Here is a 25,327-nt window from a genome sequence, read left to right as displayed (position 1 = left end):
GTCTGAGCACGTCAAAGGGCAGCATGCAAACTAATAAAACAAAATCTTTTTTAACAAAGATTGTATTGAGACAATAACATCTTCTTTCCTTAGCAATGTAATGAAGAAATCTAGTTGAGCATGCTGATGCGACTTTGAGCTGGTACAAACATGCATCTAAAATGCATAAATAGTCCCTTCCTATATAGGACTCCATTCATCTGTCTAAACCTTGGAGTCACAATGTATTAATTTGAAGAGTCAATTCACAGGGTAAATAAAGAAGCAATGTCAATGTCAACGTTAAACTCCTCAACAGTGGCATCAGTGACTGAATCTAAGTATCAAGGAGGGAAATAAAAATGTGAAAAATAAAGATAATCTCTACTTGTAACACAAAGCAACACCAAGACCTATTGGTGGTGGTTCGTATATGAAGATCCATGTACACTTTATTACAGTAAATTCATGCTAGTAGTTGAGTGTGTGTACAGTTTGGCAGCAAAAGGGACTCTCTTGCCCTTACAAATCAGCTGTTTAAATAGAAGCCTGTATTCCCATTATGTTATTAACACAAGCTGGAAGACTGAAACTTTTTCTTGGAAAAAAATAATATTGGATAGAGGAGGAATGTTTAAACATTTCGGCAGGAGGAGAAAAAACAATTACAATGTAAAACTTCCAAAATGCCATTCATGCATAGAACAAGCCTCTGGAGCCCATGTAGTTCAATCCCCTGCTCAAGGCAGCATCAGTCAGATCACACTGTTCTTGGCCGTGTCAGCTGGGTTTTGAATATCTCCAGGCATGGAGGCTCTGTAATCTCTACAAAACTAAACATGAAGTCCTGCACCTGAGACCTGATAACCAAAGCAGTAAAAGAGACTGGGAACTGAATGGCTGGAGTACAACTCTTCTGAGAAGGCCCCGAGGGCAGTGGGCTGAGCTGAGCCAGCTGTGCAGCAGCAATGAAGGCAAACACTGTCCTGGATTGCCTCAGGAGGATTATGGGCAGCAGAGCGAGGATGCTCGACCTGGAAGGCTTCTCTCTACTGAGTGCTTATTAAGCCATACCTGTAGTATTGTGCCTAATTCTGGTCCCCTCACTGCTCCATTCAAGACAGGGGAAAAAACAGAGTGCCAGTAAGGAATCTGGAGGTTGGAGAACTTGAGGAAAGACTGAAGGAACTGAGACTGAAGCAAAGACTGAAGGAAGGTTTGCGCTAGCAAAGAGAGAAGGCCTGGGGGCAACTAATAGCAGGCTTCCAGTTTTGATAAGGTGACTGAGGTGTTCTCTTCTCAAGGGTGCCCAGAAGAAAAGTGGCAATGGGCGGAGGTTACTTCAGGGGAAATTACCTTGATATAAAGAATAAAAAAAAATAACCAGGAGAACAACTAAATATCAGAACAGGCTAAGCAGAGAGGTCAGTATTTCCTTGTTGGAAATCTTGAAGGCCTAACTTGGAAAGGCCCTGGCAACCTCATCAAAGACCCTGCTTTCAAGGTGGACCAGGAGTTCCATCCAACACAGACTTTTCTGTGAACCATGAATTAAAGTTGCTACTAGCTCTTGATATATTCCTGAACCGCATGTATTGTGTCAAACTGGTCTTGTCCTCTCCTGGGTATGCTTCAGCTATTTTTAATGATAGAAGAAATATACTTAATCTTCCTAATGTCCCTTAAAACAGTCTCAAGAGAACTCTTCTTTGAACTGCTCTTGTGTTGTTGCTTTACAGCAGAGAACACAGTGTCTCAGTTATGTATATTCATCTTTTGCCATGAAAATCTAGCCATGTTTTGGCAAAGTTTAAAGCCTTGAAAACCTGTGTTTTGTGCGTATTTTTTTGAAACACTTTGACTTTGACAGCTAAAATGTCACATGTAATCTGTAAAGCTTCAAATATGATGGAAAATCAGATAATTTTCTCTCTTGAGTAATGAAATATGTTTCCCCCGGTTCTTTCAGACCTAAAGCCTGACATTCACTGTAATAACTACTTGTCATTTCTGTAGACTAGTACAGGGGCAGGTGTTTGAGATGAGATCATGGAACCATTCTCTGTATGTATATCCTCTGGCACTTGGTAACAGGGAAAGGAAAATCGTTAAATTAAAACTTAGAGAAGAAATAGACCAAATAGAGCAAGGGAGAAAAATAAAGAAATAAATGTTCTACCACTTTGTGAGAGACCTTATCCATTGGATATCTGTGGGAAACATCAAGGTTGATAGAAAGCAGGCTGTTCAAAGAATTGATATGAGAAATACTAAAGCGAAGAATGGAATGCGAAAATTTTGAAGAAAGTGTATATTACTAGAGGTAATAAATCTATTTTAGTTGACTGCACAAAACCAAGGAGACTGGTGCAGAAAGAAAAATCCTAACAATGAGAGAGAGGTGAACAAGGAAGTAAAGAGCATGGACATAGTCTCCCGCTTCTGCTCCATTATACCTGGGGCAAAGACAGTCTTGCAGCAGGACAGGTGCACATTAACAGAAAGCAAGGAGGGATTGTTCAGTCTTTGGCACCCAAGCAAATTGCTCTTGATGATACTACCTCATTTGTTCCAGCAGCAGGGAGGTGTGCACTTCTCAGACATTGCCCAGGAGTGGCCAGTTCTGAAATACGAAGAGCATGTGTTTGGAAGTGAGGGTTTCAGTAGCAGGAACCCAGATGAAGCTGGGGAATAGGCACTTATGAGAAGAGAGACTGGAATTAAGGTCTCTGAAGCAGGTCCTCACTGGTCCTTGGGGGGAAATCAAGAAGAAACAATTGAGCTAGGATATAAAACAGCTGGCTTCTGTTGTGGATATTTGCACTAATCGAATTCCCCTTTTTAATGCAGCATTGTTGAAAAGCCGAGTCCTGGATATCTTAAATTCAAATCAATAGTTTCAAGGACATATTTTTGATTTTAATTTGTTTTTACCATGTTCTTCCCTGCCAATATAATCCACATCTCTCAGAACTGAGGAAGGCGGGAAAGAAAATTATTATTTTTGAAATCATCTGTGTGAAATATACTTGTGTGATGACCATTACAGAAGAACCACAAGAGAAATCATGTTGTATACTATTAAGTCAGAAAAACAGTATGAATTTAAGACAATCAAACAAATTTATAAAGCCTCTATTCAACAGAATGGTATTTATCATTTTTTCTGACTGCAGTGAAAAATAGTTATGAAAAATCAAATGCAATCATATAATTATGACTATGTGTAAATAGTCATAATATGCATAAAAGAATGTATGTATAGAAAGGGTGCCATTAAACTTAAAGGTATTTATTTGTCTTAAGATACAGGGTCGGAAGGCTGTAAATCACACCCAGTGGGGTCCACTGCCATAAACAACAAGAAAATTATGGACTAGACCTATAGAACTGCAGTCAAAGTAATATTGAGGTCTTCCTTTCCTAGCCTTTAGCACTCGAATCTGCTTATTTTTTTTCCAGTATTCTCTGTGTCTATTTTCACTATTCAAGTGTATACTACATAAATAATAAAAGTTCATGATGAAAGTTAAAGACCTAATTATCTAACCTGCTGTTTATAACACTAGTAAAACAGTGTTATGTGAGAATTTTTTTTTTCTTTCCTAATGACAACATTTTCCCTTGAAACTACTCTGAATTATGTGTCTGTGTTGCTGGGGAATGTTTACCATTTCAGTGTGGAAATGGGAGTAGGCATGGGCCCTTGTACAATAACTATAAAAGGAAGCAGGCAGGTACAAACAACAGGTTATGGTATATGAGGGAGGGCAGACAGGTTTGTCACTGTAATTTACTTTTTCTTAATAAAGGGAGATGAAATATAGTAAGTCTTATGAGTACTAGGTTTCATTTAAAGTTTTGATTTACTTAGAGTAAGGGAGTCTTTGCAACGTAAATAAAGAGCAATTTATTATGAAAATTAGCACAAAACTATCTAATTTTTACTTCTTACTAGAAGGAAATTTGAAATTCAAATCACTGCCTGATGAAGGTTATTAAAAATGCATTAGAATTGAAAATGTAGCTGTATGTAATTGTCATAATAGATACTCAAAATTAATTTATCCCCAATGACAATTAAGCTAAAAGAATTTTCAAATTATCAGCCAACAAATTTCATTTAATTTTAAAAACAAATAAAATGAAAACATTTCAAAAAGTTTATAAAAAAACCTCCACCCTCTTTTAAATAAAGAAGGATTTTTCTGTTTAGAATAATTCCTTTTCTTCTTTTCCAAATTACTGCACTCTTTTAATTTTCTTTTACCTCAGTTTTGCTTTATTACATTTTTTTCTCTTTCACCTTTTTCTCCCAAAGAATTTTGGACTACTTTGGGTGTATGTGTACACACACATGTACAGGCATGAGCTGAATTTAGATTAAACCAGAGTAACTAATTTTCTTTCTATATCTGGTAGTTTTTCATCTAGTTCGTGTGTTTTTCTGATGAGCACCCAGGAATCTCATAGATAGTCTGATGCTATTAATACTTCCTTCAGAATATCTGAAATGCCTATTATATCTATGTTTATGTTTAAGAACAGCATCAAAATCCATTGGGTTGGGAGTTATTTTTAAAGACACTGGGACAAATTTACACTCTTTAAAAATCAACAGAGGAAAGTTGTTCTAAAAAGTACTGGGTTTGTGCTGGGTGTGTATTTATTGTTTTAATGCTTTCTAAAACCAAACCAAACACAACCATTTAGGCTAGTGGATATGTCTTTGGTTGTGCTTCTACATATACGCACATGGGCTTGCACCACTTGCTGTTGTCCACGACCATCAATGTGGCAGAGACCCTGGCTGAGCCCTGTGTCTGTGTGTGTCTTCCTCCCCTTTGGCAAAAGATGGTGAGAAAGCCAGGAACAGGGAGGGCAATGTCTCTTCTCCTTTCCTGGCTAATGTAATTTATTTTTTTTCAGAATATAGCTCTTGATAGTTCAACAGATACTCAGTGTCTGAGAGGTCCTTAAAATCTGCATCAAGAGTTTCCTCTCAACTCTTACTTTTTTTTCTCCTGTGAGTGTTACAATGGAAGTAAACCAGCATTTTTGTCACCTGATTCTGACCCAAGGCTCCCTAATGGATTCAAGATCTGACTGAAATGACCTACAGCCAAAGTCTTTCATAGTTTGAAAGGGATAGGAAGGGGAGTTAAATCTGTGGCTCAACCACTGGCATCATGTGTGGCATAGATACAGCCATAATAATTTATGTGCATTGAAAGCCTGTGGTTACTTGTAAACACTTCTGACCCAGTTTGTCAATCCAGTGACAGCTTTCATGGTTAGGGTTATAACTAGCAGTTTAGGAGGAAGAATTATATACCCATTGCTTACTGCGCTCAAGCAATTACTGCACGTAAGTGATTTGTTTTCAAATTTAGTCTGTGTTAATAAACACATTTTTAATTGAGCTGTTCTAACAAGATAAGTTTGGAAACTATTGCAGGTCAGCCAATTTAAGTAAACCAAGAGAAAAATTTAAAGAAAGTTTTGGAAAAGTACGTTTTTCCTTTTCTTTCTAGTCAAAGACAGGTAACATATTCTTTTTAATTAACCAATACCTTTGGGCTAAAAATTCAAAAGATCTGAGCATATTCATGTACTTAGAGAATGTTAAAAGCAAAAACTCTAAAACATGGAAACAGTTTCTAGCTGTCTAGTATATTTTAGAAGCCTCATAATGGTATTAACACTCATATAGTGATCTAATTCATTTACACATTCATTGTGAAGTGTTGTCTACTTTACTTGGATAATTAAGCTACAGTAATGAAATGCCCAATTTTATTTCTCAGGCATAAGCATTGTTTGCATGCCTACTAACTCTAGCAGGAAGTTAGGTATTGAAAGCATTTTTTTATTGTATCTGAAATTTGGAAAGATAACTGTGAAACCTATTTTATTTCAGTTGTGAATCATCTTCACTCTCTACCGTCTCTCTAGCGTAGTGTTATTTTTCCAGTGTGAGCCCGGGTTTCAAATTAGAGTGCTCTTTCAGCATTAAGGCAGTAGTTTAAATTTTGTCAACATTCATTTTTATAGAAGTCTGTATTTTCCCCTTTTTTTTCCTAATGCTATACACAGTAGTCTGGTATTCAGATTGCACTTCAAAATGAAAGGTCAGATTGGAAAACATGTTTCAAAGGGTCTTTAGGACAGCAAGGAAATGGGATTTTTGTATTGCAAATGAATGTCTATACAAATAGTCTTTGAAGTGTGAATGCATTTTTTTTCAGTATGTATTTAAAAATCCTAATTAAAATTTTGTTAAGGGAATAGGTCCACGTACACATGAACTGATCATATTTTAACTATTGCTTTAGAACACCAGGCTACGAGCCAAAACTAGAATAATCCCAGCAGGCTGTTTGTTTTTATGGGTTAGGCAGCAGATCAACTCTGACAGTATTAGAGCAGCACAGTTTGATAAAAAGTAACTTGGCTTGGGAAAATCCCTACATCCTTCCCTGCTAAAGGTAGCTTATATGACTTAATATGCTTACTCCGCCCTGGTAGGTTTGATTTAAAAACACTGTCAGATAATCTAACATTTAAGGTGGCATAACAAAAGCTAGTCAAGCAAGTTTGGTTTCCGTTCCTAATTTTTTTAGATTTCACTGAGACTAAGTGAAGAGTTTGTAACTGCTTATGTGGTAGGTGGTCAGAGTACAAAGTGAAAATGGGTACCCTGGTGGTAGCCCATGTGAAAGTCAGATATACTAATATTTAGCAATAGTGAAGACTTAAAGAAAGGGGAGACTTGAGGTAAATATTAAAAATTTCTCTTTCTCTTGTATTTATTTAAATTTTTAAAAATTAAAATAGTTATTTTATATTCAATCTAAATGTTCATAATGCCATGTACATTCTCAAAAAATGCTGAAAAATTTAAACTTCTTCAATTTTTAAATGTCAGTTTTATCTGGAGGGCAAAAAGGAATTATTCATTGTCCATCTACTATCAGATGTACACATATTTCTTCCCATCGAAATTCACTTTCTTGCCCTGATGTTACTACCTTATACTTAGCCTAATTTATTTTTAATATATTCATTCATTCAGTCCATTTTTGTTTATTTATTTTTATTATCTACTTTTTCAGTTAACAGACAAAACTCTTACTGCTGTTATAGGTGTGGTTTCCATTTAGTACTTACAGGGATCAACATTTACTTGGTAGAAGTTTCTTAAACACTTAATCCTCTGAAATAGCAGCTGGAGACCTGCCCTAGAGGCTGATATCCCATTCTTTGGCAAAATTCCTTGAGAGTGTTGTTACCATAACAGCTTATATTCCAAGGGTAAATCTGCATGCAGAGATGGGGAAAACTGTTCTCTTCGTGAATTGTTTTTGCCCTTTTATGATCCATTCTTTCACTTCTCTGATCTTGGGATTTCTCCTCTCCCCCGTTATGTTGCTTTATTATGTTTCTCTTGTAATCTTGTGGTTTAAGACTTGCTATTCTGTCATGAATTTTTTTTTCTTTTTTTTTTTAATGCCTCTTAGTACATTTTTATCTCAAGTCATGTTTTTCAGTCTCTTGCATCCCCTGATCCTATTGTTGATTGCTGTTCTTTTTCAAAATATGCTGAAGTCAGGGAAATGTGTTTTATCTTAGATACTCTGAATGCCTAATCCCCTAAGGGTTTGCCCAAACCCACAAGGGCCAAATATCCTTAGAGGTTTGTTAGCATCCCTTTCTTAGACTCAAAAGTTAATGGAATTGAAGAGTTCTCTTGTTCAACTCCTGCTCACAGTAGAGCCATCTCTGAGGTCAAAGGTCTGAGCAAATGTGGTTGCACAGGGTACTGTCCAGTTGGGTTGCCAGGGGTGGAGACCACAGTCTCTCTGGGCTGCCTGCCCCACTGCTTGGCTTTCTTTCTGGTGAAAATATTGCTCTTTGTATGCATTCTCAACATCTCTTGTCTCAATTTATGCCTGTTGTCCCTCTTCCTCCCACCAGACACAACTGTGAAAAGCTTGACTCTGTTTCCTAGATAACCTCCCTGCAGGCACTGGGGCAGTTTGATGCCCCCAAAGCCATCCCTGCTGCAGGCTGGAGAAGCTACCCTGCACAGGGCAGGTGGTCCAGCTCTGGCTGTCCTGGGGACCCTCCTCTGAACTCACTTTGTCTTATCAATTTCATTGGAGTCCCAGAACTGGACATGGTATTATAGATGTGATCTAATGAGTGCTGAGTAAAGAAGAAGAGTCCCTTCACTTGATGTACAACCTGTGCTTCTGTTAATGCAGCCATTTCCCTGGTCCCAAAGGTCTTTATGCTTTTCAGGCAGCACACTGCCTTTTTTAAGAGCCAAGATCACATCCAGCTCTGTCTGAAGCTGTAACAAAAGTTCTACTCTGTGGCAATTGGATTTAGTAATGTCAAAGGAGCTGCTGCTAGCTGCAGATAGTATGACTGAAAACCAAGCTGGAGGCACATGTTTAGTTGCTTTGAGATCCTGTCTGTAGTCCTTTCATCCACAGTGAGCCAGAATTTCCCTTTCTCCTTTTGCAGACTGGCAGCAGCATTCAGAGTAGTTTTAGCATGTTGGTGCCTCCTTTGCCCTTTCCTTGAGATGATAATTAACATAACTCTTGCTTCTTGTATCGCTCTCTTGCTGTTGCCATGCTGTCTCTGTTTTGAGGTGGTTCTTTAACTGTCTGGGCATCACTCACTGGAGTTCCTGCTCCTTTCCACCGTGTTGGCTTTTGCTCTGTTACATTACTGCTTGTGTGGTATTACACAACAGATGGTAGTATGTGGGCCATTATTAAGAAATAAGAGGATGAACGGTTGCATTTTGTAGCTCTCTCTTCTGCTTCTATTTTTTTTTTTGTTGGAAATTAAATGATAGGAAGGTAGTGTTCAATGCAAAACAGAAACCTATTTATGTAAATTCAGACCTTTTCCTCTGCCCAGGCAATTTCCAGGTCTCTGCACAGTGGAAATAACATTCAGTAGATGGAGTCGCAGAATCATTTCCCACCCAGTTTCATATGGGAGGCACATGTTTGGAAGAATTCAAGTAGGATATAACTCAGAATGGAGCACTTATGATTTTATGTATGATTTTTATGGTTTTCATCTCTTTTGAACCTCCTTTCTTATTTACAGTGGAATTATAATTTTTGTAGTGATGCAAATGTAATATGTGGTTTGGAAGTAATATTTTTGTAACTGTGGAAGAGTTATCTATTTAAACATATAATCTGATCACCAGAGCCCTAGATGTGTTATGTACATACAGTCTTTACATGTTCAGGTAACATAAAAGTAAATCCTAGATCTTGAGCTGCGTGGCAGATTTTTAGTACAACAAGCAAACAAATAAATGTCCAGTGTGGGTCAGTGATGAGGTATGACTAATTAAAGAGAAAGTGTATTGAATTGTTCTTAAAATCCTTCTTCTTTGATAGAAATAAACTTAGTTCTGAAGAAAAAAGGCAAATTACATTGACTGTTAAGAAACAATGCATCCCAGTTAATATAAGCCTTTGCTTAAATTAAATGTAGTTTGTAATTTAACAGCCTTTCACACCTAAGAATGTAATTAAGATATCCAAAAGAAAAGAAAAAAAACACAACTTCCAAACATTTTAAAGATTAATTGTCTTGAGATGCATTGACATTGACTGTTTCATAATATAAAATATTTTGCTAGCATAATGAAAATGATCTTGTAATTATTTCCTCTTATTTACCTAAGTAAAAAATGGTCTTTCAAAAAGAAGACTTTAGGTTGATAAAACATGGGTCACAGAAAAATTGTAGGTATTTTTTCCTTGTAAAAATAGGCTCTTAACATGGATGAGTTGTTACGTCCAGTGGTCAGATGGAGAGAAGAGGGGGAGTTCTGAAATGTCATGTCAAGACAGGCAAGGGCTAAAATGTTTTTAGAGAGGCCAGAAGTTTGTTACTAGCAATAGTTACTTAATCTACTATCTGATCTCTCCTGGTTAGACAGAGGTAATTGTCTACTTCAAAGGCTCGATCTACTGTTCAGAGGTTTTATTTTTCATATAACAATCCTGAATAATTTCCTTAATTTTCAGCCTATACCTGTGTATCTTACTTGGATTTAGGCCATGGCTACCTGACACTGCAAACTTTCTTATGTTAGCAATTTTCCTGCATTTTAATTATTTACTAGGAATTCGCATCATGACTTTACACAAATGAAATTACAGTTGGTTTAGCTAGAGACAAGTGGAGTTGACGTCTGAAATCTATCAAGATATTTTTCATATGTTTTCATATGGTTGGCACAGAAATGCACTAAAACTAATATAGATCAATCCTTTCACGTTCCTTGTAACTCACTCCCCTGGCATCAGACAATGCTTGGGCATTCTGGCAAGGAGTAGGGAGTTGAAGCAATTTGGTATAAGCATCAAATTTGGGATCTTCATACAGAAAGGTGACTTCAAGTTTCTGTGAACCTCTCAGATTACAAATTATTCTCATGAAACATCAGATTAGGGAAATCTTCAAGGAAACAAAAATTCTATTTTTTTTGTTTTTCAAGGTGAGGGCATTAGCTTTCTACTTTCTCTGATCCTCCTGCCTTTTTGACCCTGTAACATGGGATTTGTTAAGTGTTGGTTCATTTAGAGTCCTTCTTAGCTTCTCTTGTTTTTAAGCTTGATGAACTGTTCTATATTTTATTAATTTATTTTATTTAGAAAAAATTATAGAATTTTTATGCTGGCATGATAAAAAGAAACAGGGAGCTTGGCTTTTTTCTTTTTTTTTTTTTTCCTTATGGTTAATCCACCCAGATGTGGCTAGACAGCATTTACAAGGCGTTGATGTTTATGGACTTTATTATTCCTACATAACATTTACTTAAAGGAAGCAAGTAGAAGCTCTGAATGTGGTGCTCTTTTCAGATGAGGTTTTACACCAACACATTTAAGTTTTGGGCTTATCTGCAGACCAAGATAAACAGTGAGAATGAGAGGAAGTGCATTGCATTACTTGAAGCAATATTCGGATAATTCATGAGATAACAAAAAACTTATGATAGGGTCTTTTACTTTCTTGCTTAGTGTTTGATGTACATCTGTGAAAAAGTTTTACATTTTGGTGAACAATCTGAGACTCATTAAAAAAGAGTTGTGTCCAGATCAAGTGCATTTATTTTCAGCTGTGCTTTTAAAGAATATTTGAGGTGATCCAAATTCCTGACTGTGAGAGGAACCAAGTTACAGTAACTAACACTGATGTGTAGCCCTGAGACCCTGATGCAAGCCATGCCTAGTTTAATTTTACAGGAGTGAGATGCTGCCTTACCAATCCTAGAAATTATCCTACCTTGTAGCCCTTCAGGCTTATGTAGGCTTCGATGTCCATTCATCAAATATTAATGAGAAGTAAAGAACAAGGATGTCTCTGATATAGTTATGTCAAACCTTCAAGAAAGAAAAAACCTATTAGATATGAAAATTAAAAAAAAAAAAAAGCTTGGCAAAGGAAAGTTTATTAACTTGTAATTTAAGTAACAATTCTACATCTTTTCATCAAAAAGTGTAAATTGTCTTTCTAGGGGAAAGTGAAGTGGTCTTAGAGACTGATACAAAAACAGATCAACAAACCAAATAGAAAAAAAGAACCAGCAAGGAAATGTATGCGTGGGCTGTTGAGTGATGTACATATGAGGCAGGAACTACTGATGAGGAGTAGGAGAACTGAGAAATGGTCCAGGTGCTAAGAGTCCCTATTACGGACCACACTGAGCAACATATGGAGAATGGCACTGAATGGTAGCACCACTGTCTAGTAAAGAACGTCTAAGTTAACAAGCTAATGTTAGTGAAAAGTTGTAAACTATATTTAGCTACTGGAAGAAATCAAAGGGTAATGGTAGACAAGAAAACAATTTGCAAGATTGCTCACTGAGCAGGTAATATTAGGGATTTTATTTATTGATGAAGTTAATTTCATTCTAGAGAGTTACAAATGGGAAAAAAAGAAAACTGGTTTTCAAAGTCTTTTTGGTTTTGGTTGGTTTTAACTTTGCCAAAGCTTTAGGCAAAGTATAATCCCGCAATGTGAAAATGCCCATCTTTTTTTTGTGGAAAGTCTAGGTAAGACTCTTACATGTGTAATGGCACAGTAAATTTCCCCTTTTTTTTCCTACTGCTGCAAGTTAAACAATGGTCTAAGTAGTTTCAAAGTGCTATTTTGTTGTTGTGAAGAACAGCCATTAAAATACCACAGGGAGTAGATTTTGGTATAATATTCCTTCCTTAAAAAATAGAATTACCTAATGTACTATTCATAAAAAAGGAGGACTTTTTTATATAATTTTTCAATTTTCTTAGTCTTTTAAAACCTCTTAAAGTCTGCAAAGAGATATTTTAAATTGTTTCAAAACAGTTCTGACTTTTTACTGGGTTTTTTTTGTCTTTTTGGTAGCTTTGATACTTTTCTCCATTTAAAAGAGTTTATTGATTTATATGTTTTTAAAAATGATAGATAAAATTTAAGACAGAGCTTTAAAAATCCCTGAGATAAAGCAGTCTGGTTGCCAAGGCAAAGTTAATTTTTTCCTTCATATAAAATAATCTAAACTCTCAGGTGTTAATTTTTTAATTTTAAGTGTTCAGCAAGTAGAGAAATGACTCATGCTCCACTGGCATTAAACCCAGAATTCAGAATTTGATTAACTTAATTCTCTCTAGCAATGGGAGCATAGACTTTCACAGTCTTGCCTCTATCTTTCTGCTCTGATTATGGAGGGAAGCATGTAGTATTTTTTAAAATATTAATATTGAAGCAAATATTCATCTCTATTTGATATTAAAAATTTCATAACCAATAGAAATACTAAGGGACTTATTTGATAATATGGCTCCTCTTGTTGTTAGAGTCAACTTGTGTTCCTGAAATGTTAACTGCTGGGGTTTCTTTCTGTCAACCTGCTGACTTACCCAACAGATAAAAATAAAACTGCTCCTTCAGCTTGTATATGGTTTGGTGTACACAAGCCAGCAACATGCTCTTTCTGCAAAGGAAGATAGCAGTATCCTGGGTTGCTTTAGGAGGAGTGTTGCCAGAAGGTTGAGGGATGTGATCCTGACCCACTACTCTACACTGGTGTGGCCACACCTGGAGTGCTGGGTCCAGTTGTGGGCTCCTGGTATCAAAGAAGCATGGACATAGTGGAGGGAGTACAATGAAGGGTCAAAAAAAGGATGAGGGAACTGGACTGAAGGTTCTCGTCTATTAGGAAAGGCTGAGAGAGCTGAAACTGTTTAGCCTGAATATGAGAAGGCTCATTCATTATATATTTATTAACGAGAATATTCTCTACACTTGAAGGGTTTAGAGAAGACAGAGCCAGGATCTTTTCATTGATGCCCGGTGACAGGACCAGAGGCAGTGGGCATAAACTGAAATGCAGGAGGTTCCCTCTGAATATCAGGAAACACTGACCAAACACTGATACAGATTGCCTGGGAAGGTTACTGAGTCTAACTCACCTTGGAGATACTCAAAAATCATCTGGATGTGGTCCCAGGCAATTAGGTGGTCCTGCATGAGCAGAGTGGCTGGACCAGATGACCTGCAGAGATTCCTTTCAACCTCAGCCATTCTGTGAATCTGTGAATCTGTGAATTCTGTGAATCTGCTTTCTCAGATATGATGGGGCTGAGTGCTAAAGCTCAGTTACTTTTTTTCTCTTTTTATTCTGTCTGTTAGCTTGCCCAGTAAAATTAGTTATTTTTTCTAAAATGTATATAAATTCCCTATATCCTCAGAATATTATAACGACAATTATTATTTCTTTTGGTTCTTGTAAAACAAAGCATTTCAATGAGAAAGATATAATTTTAATTTTTTTTTTTTTTAACTGGCAGAAATATTTTGTCCACCCATGTTAAACCATTAAAGCATTTGACAAGAAAATAGAAATCTCACAGTATCTCATGATAGTTTCAAAGAGGTCCATTTTTGTGGAAAGTTATACACAAGAGGAATATGACTTTGTGTGAAACTACAAATGGCTCAAAAAACCTTGACTTTTAGAAAGAGAGTAAAAGGGAGTTTGGAAGAGGCAATTCATATAACTTTACCTGTCACATTAGAGTTATAAGAAGTTTTGTGCTGTCTAGGGAGGCAGTATGATTCCAGAGACAAAGGAAAATCAAAATGGATCCCCTGCAATGACACAGGCTTGCGATGGGCAGGCTGGTAGCAGGCCTGTGGGTAGAGTCCTGGATCTTATTGCCTCAGCTAGTAAAGCTCCACGGGCAGTATGAACAACACCATGGCCAGTCAATGCAGGCAATGATTATCCCCCTCAGTTCAGCACACATTAGACAATATTTACAGAACTTCATCTGGTTTTGGCCTACCTGTTACAACAAAGATATTGACAAACTGGAGTTAGTTTTGCTGAAGGCTGTCAAGATAGACCCTAGAGCAACCTTCAGTTCTAATGTCAAGTTAATCGTCAACACATAAACTTTACACTTCATGCTTGTCTCAGTTTCTTTTGCTGGCTTCTTGATGCCTCTCACTTCTCATCTGCTATAAATATTATTTGAAATATCTTTGCCCCAACATGTTCCATTTCTTTACTGCACCATATGAAACTTCTGTTGCCTTAAAAACATTTCTTCCACCCTTAGAGAAGGAATGCTAGACCTGTATACTGGGAGCATAAGAATTTCAAAGAAAAACAAAAAAACCCGCACCTACTTTCAGTCCATTTTTTCCATAATCATAGATGACCAGACTCATATGAATGACATTTTTTTAGAAATTAATTCTTCCTGAGGCAAATGTCCTGCCTGAATAAACCAACTATAAACAGATAAATTTTGCCCAGAGTTCCAAGAAACTGAGAAAAAGATTTTATAATATGAGGTGTTAAGCAGATTAATATCAGCTGTGCCACCAGCTCTGGTTTTAATAATGTATTTTTCTTCCATTTGTATTAATAGTAGTTATCTACTTGCATCAAAAGAAAATGGAAATAGACTGAATTTTTTATGCCGTAAATTTGCTGGAAGGGTATTTTTTTGTAGATAAGCTTTTCAGATATTTAGAAAATAAAATAAAACTTTGAGTTCTTTTGGGGGTGACTGTTACACTTTAAAGACAGATGAGGATCTATTCTTACAAATGTAGTGATACTATTTGACATATTAATTGAGTTACCGCACTTAACTAATAAAACACTTCCTACATTAGGTTTTCTATTTGATGTAGTTTCTGAAACTGATCCAAGTCGTATGAATATAGAAACTGAAAAATAGATTGCTGAAAATGATAAGGCTGACTTGATGTCATTGTAAACAATGATTTCAAGTAGGACTTTGTTAGAGAAATAGAGCATTCCCTTTTTAATACATTATATTTATTAGAAAGTTTTGCAATTTTTAGATTCTACCTATGTATGTGTTTTTATCAATTAAAAAGCTTATAAATATAAATAAGGTTAAAGGGTGTTGTGGTTTAGGAATGGTATTCCCCCTTTTAGTTCTCCCACCAAAACTTAAGACCACAGTACCATTCACTCATTCCCCCCTTCCCTTCCCCCTTCCTGGTCTGGAAGGACAGAGTTGAGATTTGGAGGCACAAAAGGTGCAAATCACTGGCTGAGATAAGAACAATTGACTGGAAACAGTGATGAGATAAGAAAACTAACAGCAACAATATTAATTAAAAAATGTGTTAGGCTAAGAAACAATTTACACAGAAAGCCCATGACAAATATGGACCAGCTCTTCCCCACCAGTTTTCTCCACTGGAAGGAACACCCTTCTCCTGGGAAGTGAGAGTCTCTTACTCCTGACCCGGCAATGTAGTATGGAATAACATCTGGGCCTTAACCAGGACCCTCTCCCAACTTCTGTAAAAAATTAACCCTGACCTTGCAGAAACTAAGACACGGGGGAAAACTGTTTATAGTAAAAATGGAGCAGTTAAGGTTAATATTTTTATTTGTACTATTTATACACTGATCTAAAATACTTTTCTTCATTTTAAGGTAACTGAGCTGCACAATATCAAAAACATAACCAGATTGCCTCGGGAGACAAAGAAGCATGCAGTGGCAATTATCTTTCATGATGAGACATCAAAGACATTTGCGTGTGAGTCAGGTAAGCAATTGGTACTGCATCTCTAGCTTGAAGAAATCAAGTTACATGTCAAAGTCTGGCTCAGATGAATTAACTTACAATGCCAGATAGAAATCCTTAGCTTAAAAGAAGTCGTGGTAAACAAAAATTTTGCAGTTTGAGATCTGGGTGTTTTAGGGTTTGGTAGGGTTGTTTTTATTATATGTTGAGAGGTGTTGGGGTGTTACAGAACTCTTTCTTCCATTATTTATCTCTGGCTGCATGCAGATGGCCTAAAGACTAGAGATTTTCAATTAAACTTGTAAAACTGAGTGAAAAATAAGATGTTATTAAGTCAAGATGTGAAACAATCTTTTTTTAAGAAGTTTTGCTATAGGCACTTACTAAACTCATAATTATCATGCCATTGCAAATAAGAGGTAAATACCAGCTAAAACCTCAGGATATTGTAAAGCAAGGTGTCAAGCAATCTGTGGTTTGAGCGACTACATAGCATAATGAATGAGTTGAGAATAAGACTTGGGCTTTATGGTACTACATAATGGCAGGTAGTTACTTGCAAGACACTGAACATTGCAGTATTAAAGTGTACTATTTTCTTGTTTGAAAGTACAATTGCAGACATCTGTGTCCTAGGGTATATTTTAATGGGAAAAAAAGGTTTTAAAAATAATGGGAAATTTTTTAATGGTAAACTTTTTATTTTTTTAGTGGCATATTTGAAAGGCATTTAAAAAGTTTATATATATAATACTATATATATTTTTAAAATATATACATATGTAAAATTAAATATAGGGTGAAGGGCCTAGAGGGGAAGCCATATGAGGAGCAACTGAGGTCACTTGGCTTGTTCAGTCTGGAGAAAAGGAGACTGAGGGAAGACCTCACTGCCATATTCAAAATCCTCATGAAGGGAAGTGAAGGGACAGGCACTGATCTCTTCTGTCTGGCAACCAGTGACAGGACCTGAGGGAACAGCATGAAACTGTGTCAGGGGAAGTTTACACTGGATAGCAGGAAAAGGTTCTTCACCTAGAAGGTGGTTGGGCACTGGAACAGGTTCCCCAGGGAAGTGGTCACAGCACCAAGCCTGTCAGAGTTCAAGAAGAGTTTGGACAACCCTCTAAGGCAGATGGTGTGACTCTAGGGCATGGCCCTGTGCAGGGCCAGGAGCTGGACTTCAATGATTCTTGTGAGTCCCTTCCAACTCTGCATGTTCTATGATTGTATATTAATACTATCATATAAACATTGCATCATGTACAGTCTAAGTAATAAATTAAAGTGAAACAAAGTTTGAGAAATGTAGAGGAAGTTAAAAGTGTGTAAGGTCATTAATTATGTGGATTTTGGATCAAATATTACGAATGTTGATATATATATCCCATCATGAAAGATGGATTGCAAAGGTGTGTTTTGAGTGGACAGAGGCTTGGGTGAAGTGGCAGACCACTGGGGAGCTTTTGGGTGGCGATCAAATTTGAGACCAAGACCGGTGATATAGTAGTAGGTGCCTGCTCTAGACCTTCTCATCAACAAGAGAAGACAGATGAAACGTTCTTAAGAGAGGTGGAAAAAACCTCAGTCCCAGACATTGGTATTCTTGAGTGACTTTAACCACAACAGTAACTACTGGAAGGCCGATAAGGCTGAACACAAGCAATCCAGATTTCTGGAACAGATTGAAGACAATTTGTTGATACACATGGTCAATAATATGATGAGGGGAGATGTTTGTACAGGGAGGTGCTTGTCAGGACCCTTTGTCCTTGAGGGACAAAGAAGCCCTTAGCCTCTTCCATAGCCCAAAAATTAGTAGAACACAGAATGGATAAAGGCACTTAAAGCAGACAGAAAATAGGTTGGTTTTAAAAAGCCGGACTTGCAGCCAGTAGATGGTGGATCCCTCAGGGATCAGTGCTGGGACCAATACTATTCCATGTCTTCATTGACAACCTGGATGATGAGATGGAGATTACTCTCAGCAAGTTTGCAAGTTACGCCAGATTGAGGTGACCCAAATTGGGAAGGGAGGGCTGCTGTCAGAGGGACCTGGACAGGCTGGAGAAGTGGGCTGACAGAAACGTTATGAATTTCAGCAAGAACAAATGAAAACTCTTGCCTCTGGGTTGTGGTAATTCCAGCCATAAAGCACTTTTGGTGTCTACTGTCTGGAAAGCAGCTCTGCAGAAAAGCTCTGGGGTCCTGGTGGACAGCATAGCCTGAACAGCATTAGTGAAGGTGTTGACAGCAGGTACAGGGAAGTGATCTTTCCCTTCTGTTCAGTAGTTGTAAAACCACAACTGGACTACTATGTCCAAGTTTTGTGCCCTTAGCACAAGAATATTGACATACAGGAGTGAATCCAGTTAGGGCCACCAAGAGTCAGGGTCAGGAGTACCTGATGTATGAAAAGAGACTGAAAGCTGGGCCTGTTCATCCAGAGAAGAAACAACTTCAGAGGATCTTACTGCTCCCTACAGCTCCCTGATGTGACAATACAGAGAAGATGAAGCTATAAAAGTGTCAGATACTTTGCTGTTTCTGAAAGACTACAAATCTTAGCTGTGGGCATGGTGGAATTTCAATCAGTTTGCCTTTCTCCATGCCTTCAGTTTATCTAAACAGTATGAACCGCATCATAACTATCAGATGAGAGATACAGTGTTTTGTTTCATTAATGTATGACTCTCTTGAACTCCAAATCTTTTGTGTGTTCTGAACTAGGAGAATATGGTCTAAAACAAATTTCTTTGCCAAGTCACTTCCACAATGAATTCTGTCTTCTTAAAAGGAACTGTTACCATTTTCACTGATGCTGAAATGTGTCAAGTACTTCACTGTCTTTTATGAAACTTATCAAAGTTTAAGGAATATTTAGAGAACTGCTTATTATTTAAAACATTTTTTTTTTCTTCGCATGTTTAGTGGCAATGGTTCATATGGGAAAATGAGTAGACTTTTAACAACCTCATGATTTATAGTGGTGTACAGACAATGGGGTTTGTTTTGGCAAATCAGGCCACTTCTTTGGTTAACACAATAATAGCTTCACTCTATTAATACCTCTTCTTTCACATGGCTTCAATGGGAAGGGAACATTCAAGTGGTTTTGACTCAAGTAAAAAATCTTCTAGAGTCATTTTAGGACCCTGAAGTTTCATAATGTGAACATTTTTCCCCCAAGAAGTCTTTGAATATACAGAAGCAGGTACCTTGTTTCCTATTATCTTGACTTCCAGAGACAGATGGAACGACAGTGACACTGAACCCTTGCAAAAAGTTTGCTGAGCATAGAGTCAATAATTCCTTGGAGATGAGGAGAAAGTATTACTCAAATCTGAGTTGATTTTATATGGGGACTGAACAACGTGACGTAGGACTTTTGTCAGCATTGTACCAGGAGATGATTTAAAATAACAGTATCATTTTGGTTTTGATAGTATGAACTGATATCTTTCTCTCTGTGCAGTCTTAAAATCTGAGAAGCAGCACATTTTTCTGGCACATAGCTTTCTTAATTGTGGAATTAAGCACAATAAAATGCTATTCTGTTTTAAAATAGGTCTCTAAAGTTGCAGAACACTTTGGTTCTCCCCAGAAAGCCTGAGAGCTGCGATACCAGCCCACTGGGTGTGCTGGTTCGGAGCCTGTGTTTTTTTCCTGAGCTCCTGCAGCTTTTAGTCCCTCAGCTTGCTTATTGTCTTCAAGGCAGCTACTGGCAAGTCTGAACCTTGGGTGGGCTGTAGTCTCTATATTTCCATTAGGATTTCAGCAAATTAGTCATCTGAGGTGCATCTAATTGTTGGTAATCTTCATTTGCTAAAGAAAACATTCTACAGAAAAACAAATAAAAATCCTCCATATGCTTTTGTTATCATCTAGCTGTTCCCATCCCTACCACCAGTGCTTCTGACATCTACAACAGCTGTAAAAATCTGTTCAATTCTGAAGCCCTATTGAAATATTTTGAAGAACAAACAAGTCACCAATATTACAGTTCCCTGAATAAAAGCATGGGTCAACAAGTCTTTACAGAAGAATTATCCCCCTTCAGGAAGAATAGGAAGCTTTTTGCTGTCACTTAATCTATTTCTGGCATCTGCTCTAGCAGCAGAACCTTGTGACTTTGGTGATTAGCAAGCAACATTTTTAAATTCTCTGTTACCATGAGGATTGTTTCAGTGGAAATAAACTAATGAGAAGTCATGGCTGATTAACTAACATGAAAAATAGTCTATAACTCAGTGAACTTCAGACAGACTCTAAAGAGTGGGAATTCTTCTTTAGACCTTGAGAAACTACTGCTACCTTAACAAGGAACATGTTACAGGTCTCAATTTCAGCCTCCCTGAAAATCATATGAAAGTTATTGACATTAAGGGAATTTTTACAAATTTATTTTTAACAAGAATCATGAAATTATGAGTTGCTTCAAAAATAGGGAAGTGCAAAACTTTCAGGTTGCTAACACATTGAATCTTGAGACAGAATTAAATGTTGCCAAACATATAAGCAGATTAAGGGGAGGGGCAGAATACTGTGAAGAAAATTGAAATCGTTTTGGGGAATTTAGCATACTTACTCCAACATAATAACAGTTCAAAGATGTTACTGTTGTCTTTTAAATACATAAAGGAGATAAAAAGTGGAAAGTTTTTAAGATATAAAGTGACCCTATCACAAGAACAAATACAGAATATATGCCCAGTATCATTCTGTGTTGCTGTGGCCATTCCAATAGCAGAAATAACATAGACTGAAAATTTAGAGTAAAATTTCTAGGAGTTAAAAGAGTAGGGTTCCACACAGCCTCAAACAAATCCTTCTTCTTTCCCACATGGTTTATTTTCTGCACTCTGCAGTGTATTATCAAGCAAAAAGAGAAGTTCTTTTAGCTCTGGGTTCCAGTTACTGGGTTTGAGGTACTGTCTTTCCCTGATAACTTTGTTAAAAAAAATTGTTGGGATGGGTTTTGTTTGGTTGTTTGCTTTTGGTTTTGTTTTGTTTTTTTTTTGTTATTGTTTTTGGGGGCTTTATAAGGTAAGTGTACTGTCATATTTTGTATAGTTTATAGCCATGCTCAGATGCATGTATCTGTTAAGAAGCAATTTTTCCTGCAAGCCTGATATCTGTAGTGTGACTGTAAGACAAGTGTCTAGACTGAGACAGGTGTTCTGAAATGACCTTTAAACTCTCACAAAACTTGTAGATATGATGCAGTGAGCAATAGTGGCTGTGCAGGATCAGCAGTAAAATTAAATTGGTGGACATGAGTACTGATTAAAGCTAGAAGTTTATGATGCTATTATGGAAGTCAGTAGCATGATGAGGATTGTGCCTGAATAATAGCTAGCTTTCAAGGAGTGATGCTTCTGGGTTGCACCAGTCAGTGGAGCTTGCTTTTCCCTTTACCAGCAAAATATTAAGTGATACAAATCCCCCATTATTTTACGCTTAGTGGACGCTGGTTTTTTCACAAATCAGCACAGGTTTGTGAAAAATCTATTTTGATTTCTAAATGACATAATGTGAGGAAAATTGATGAACTTGTAAACCTATTGATAAAAAAAATAGGGAGGTTGAAAATAGTATGAAGACAGAGATAAGAGAGAAAACAGATTAGGACTGAAAGGTGATTTCAGTGATTTGAGTATAGAATGAGTTGTAACATGAGGGGAAAATCACAGAGAAATCTTAAAACTGCGACTGTTAAACAAATGCAGATATTCCCCAAGATACTGATATTTTTCTGTCTTCTCTTCAGTACGATGCCCCACTCTGTATAGAAGTAGATGAATTGACGGGCTTTCTTTCTTTCCAGGCATGCATGAACTACAGTTCTAGAGTCATTACAGCCAACAAACATCTTAATTATTCTTAAAAGGCTATACTTTGGCATTCCTTTAAAATTTTCCCTATTCAAGTCCTGGGGAAAATAAAATTGGGTTATTGCAAAGTGTTTATCAGCTACTCTATTTGAAAATTCTGGTTTAGGGATTTATCCATTCTTGTGGTTGTTTTGGCTCAATCCACCATTTTTATTTCTTGAATGTCTTTCTACTGTGGTTTGAGATAGCCCCAAAATCCAATCCCCTAGCTCCATTCCCCCTCCCACATCTCAACCTAATGTGAGATGGGTTTTTCCAGACAAAACACACACCAGACTCAAAGTGGGGGAAAGGGAATATATTACAATGACTATACAAATAAATACCACATCACATTATACACACGATCACAACTATCTCTACCACGACATATAGTATTTACAGTGGACCAGATCTCTTCTCTCCTCCAAATAAAAGTCCAGGAGGGAAAGAAGGACAGATCCCTTTCAGTCTTTGAACAGCAGCATCTTCTGAGGCAGCAGTCTGTCTTCTTCTCCACATGCAGCAGCTGATAGCTGGCTTTCTGCCAGCATCCACAAGGGAGGTATCCAAGCCTCTCTCGGCCCCATCGCCTCCAACCGAGGGGTCTTCCGTGGGCTTCGTAACCCCAGACAAGGTCGTTTCACCACGTCATATCATGAAGACACAGGGGGGTCTTCGTGACGGTCTGGTATCTCCAGGAGACTCAGCTCCTTGCAGGGCCTCTGTGCCCTGTCTCTCAGGCTGCCACCGTGGCAGCAGTGCAAGGGGGGGAGCCAAGGTCAACTCCCCCCGCATTCCTCTGGCCGTCCCAGTCCAACTCCAGGACGCTCTGAGCTTCTCAGCTCCTCTCTCTCTCTGGTGCTGCATGTCTAAAACTCTTCTCCTAAATAGGAGTCCATGTCCCTCTTCTCCAAGAGGGGTCTCAAGGGGGTTTTAGGGGATCTGGTACAGTCTTACCCCCAGAACTCTGTCTCTCAGACTGCTGGCTCTCTTTCTCCTCGGCTCTCTTTCCAGGAGTCTTCTCTCTGCGGTGCTGTATGTTGTTTCTGCTGCTCCTTCAGTTCAGGTCTTATCTCCTGACTCTCTGCCACCGTTTCTCTGGTCAGTGCCGGCTGCTGCTCTGTGCCCATGGAGAAAACATCTCCCGGCATAACTACAGGCACCTAGCCCAGCTTTATGCTGTTCCAGGTCCCTGTAGCCCCCCCAGCCAGGGGCTGGGAGGGCCCAGAGGGCCCAAGGGGCTCAGAGCCCCTTCCTCGTGGTTCTACAACATGGCCACCTCTCCAACAACCAAACTACAACTCTTCTCTTCCGGTGAGCTTGTGATATGTTTACATTTCTGCAGGAGCGCCCATTGGGCAGAACTTCAAAACTTCCAGGGCTTTCCACCCCTTGGGGTCTACCACTTAATTTAGCCTCTGGGGGAAAACAAGATTCAAACCACGACACCAGTGAAGACATTTTTCATAATATCTATTCTAAACCTGGTGCAACCTGATGCCATTTCCTGGTAGGTTGTGTCTATTCTGTTTAGGTTTTTTTGAACATAATTAAAAGAAACTAAAGTATATCAGAAGTACTAAGACTGAAAAGAAAATGGCATAGCAGTATGTTGTTGAAACTAGAACAAAAGCCTGTCTTTTCCTTCTTGGTCAGTCTACCCCAAGCATTATGCATGTGGGAGTCTTTAACTGAGTATTTTCTTATAAGGGCCTCTGCTGTGGTAGGTACTTTGGAAGAGAAGTGAATGAGACTTGGTGTTTTAAGTAGTTTTTTGTAAACCCAGGAGAAATGGATTCAATTTCTTTCCTAGGCTGATACTTTCTAGCACCCAGCTCTACCAAAGGTAATAGTGGCTATTTGTATGGTTTCAAATCTGTTGCTTCCTGTGTTCTAAAGATCATAATTTAAAAATAGATTTTTAAAATGTTCTTGTAGGAAGGAAATTCAAACAAGATGTTTTCCTTCAAAATTCAGGCAAGACTCCAGAGACTGATTATTGTAGTGTAGTTATTCTTCCCATCTTTTGGGCTTCTGACCCCCATCAGCATGATACAACTGCACTTGATGCTGAAGTCATGGATTCTTCAGCAGCCTGCCAGGCAGGCGGGCAGTGAGATGGGTTGATTTCTGACAGTGCATTTAGGTCTTGATACACCTACATTTAGTCAGAAAAGTCCCAGTCAGCTCTAGGAATAGCAAATTTTGGAGCAAATCATCAGTGCCTTGAGATTTATCCCTTAAAACTGTGCAGAAAAGTTAGCACCATGTTAAGGTATGTCATCTACAAAGAGTTTCAGTGTTTGATGGGCACAGTCAATAAAGAATTATTTTTTTGGTTATGTCTTCATGCCTAGATACAACCAGTCTTGACTGCAAGCCACTTCTAGTCTGCAAATAGTGCAGCTTTATGTTAGGAAAGCATCACATCTCTGCAAATTACCCATGCTTCTCATTTGGTTTGCAGTAGAGTTAATATAGAAAAATGGTCACCTGCTCTTACCAAGAAACATGATACACCTGCAAGGAGGCAAGGCATGTTCAATGACAATATTCAGACTTTATTGTTAGGTAAAAGAAATCTGCACTATCTCTGGTTCCAACATTCATATCTAGAACATGGAGAACATGTAGTTATGTTGTAGTGAGTTGACCTTGGCTGGCTGAGAGGTTTCCACTAAGCTTCTCTCTCACTTCTACTCAGAAGGACAGGGACATACAATGAGAAGTTCATGAGTCAAGGTAAGGATGGAGACAATGTTCATGAAGTAACAAAACAAGCAAAACAGACTTGACTTGGGCTACCTAGTAACAGAGTAGGATAGTGAGAAGCAAAAAACCCTGAAAACATTTTCTTTTTCTTTCTTTCTTTCTTTCTTACTTTCTTTCTTTCTTTCTTTCTTTCTTTCTTTCCTTCCTTCCTTCCTTCCTTCCTTCCTTCCTTCCTTCCTTCCTTCCTTCCTTCCTTCCCTTCTTCCTTTGGAAGTAGTAATACTAGGTATTAGTATATATAGTATATATAGTAACACTAAGGCTCTTGGCTTTTTAGCATATCTGTTTACTTTATCACTCACTGCAACTCCTAATCCTTTTAGTCTGCTCTTCTGGAAAGTGCTGGTATGGTACGTTAATGACTCAGTACTAAAATGCCAACAGAGAAGTACATAGGTGGTGAAATTCTAGAGTGTTTCCTTTTTCTCATAATTTTTCCCCACTTAAAATTTCTATAAACATAACAGAAGATACAATTACTTAACTCATACCTATTGTGTTTGGGCAAGTTTCTACTTCCTTTCCGTTTGGTATTGGTGTAATACCCTATTCACTCTCCACAAGTTTGGTAACACTGGAATTGAATCC

The 25,327-nt window shown here is 37.8% G+C and overlaps 1 protein-coding gene across 1 annotated transcript in view; it reads left to right on the top strand.

The window, feature by feature from the left end:
* Positions 1 to 25,327, top strand: part of DOK6 (docking protein 6) — a 249,244-nt gene that overhangs the window by 100,081 nt on the left and 123,836 nt on the right. Inside the window, exon 3 of the mRNA XM_051774530.1 lies at positions 15,998 to 16,112. Coding sequence (XP_051630490.1) covers positions 15,998 to 16,112 — 115 coding nt within the window. The remainder of the gene's footprint in view (positions 1 to 15,997; positions 16,113 to 25,327) is intronic.

Source organism: Manacus candei, unplaced genomic scaffold (genome assembly GCF_025592945.1).
Source record: "Manacus candei isolate 608988 ecotype Guabito, Panama unplaced genomic scaffold, ASM2559294v1 h1tg000008l, whole genome shotgun sequence".
NCBI lineage: Eukaryota > Metazoa > Chordata > Aves > Passeriformes > Pipridae > Manacus > Manacus candei.
Note: the sequence above shows the minus strand (reverse complement) of the source record. Positions and strands in the feature narration are given on the sequence as shown.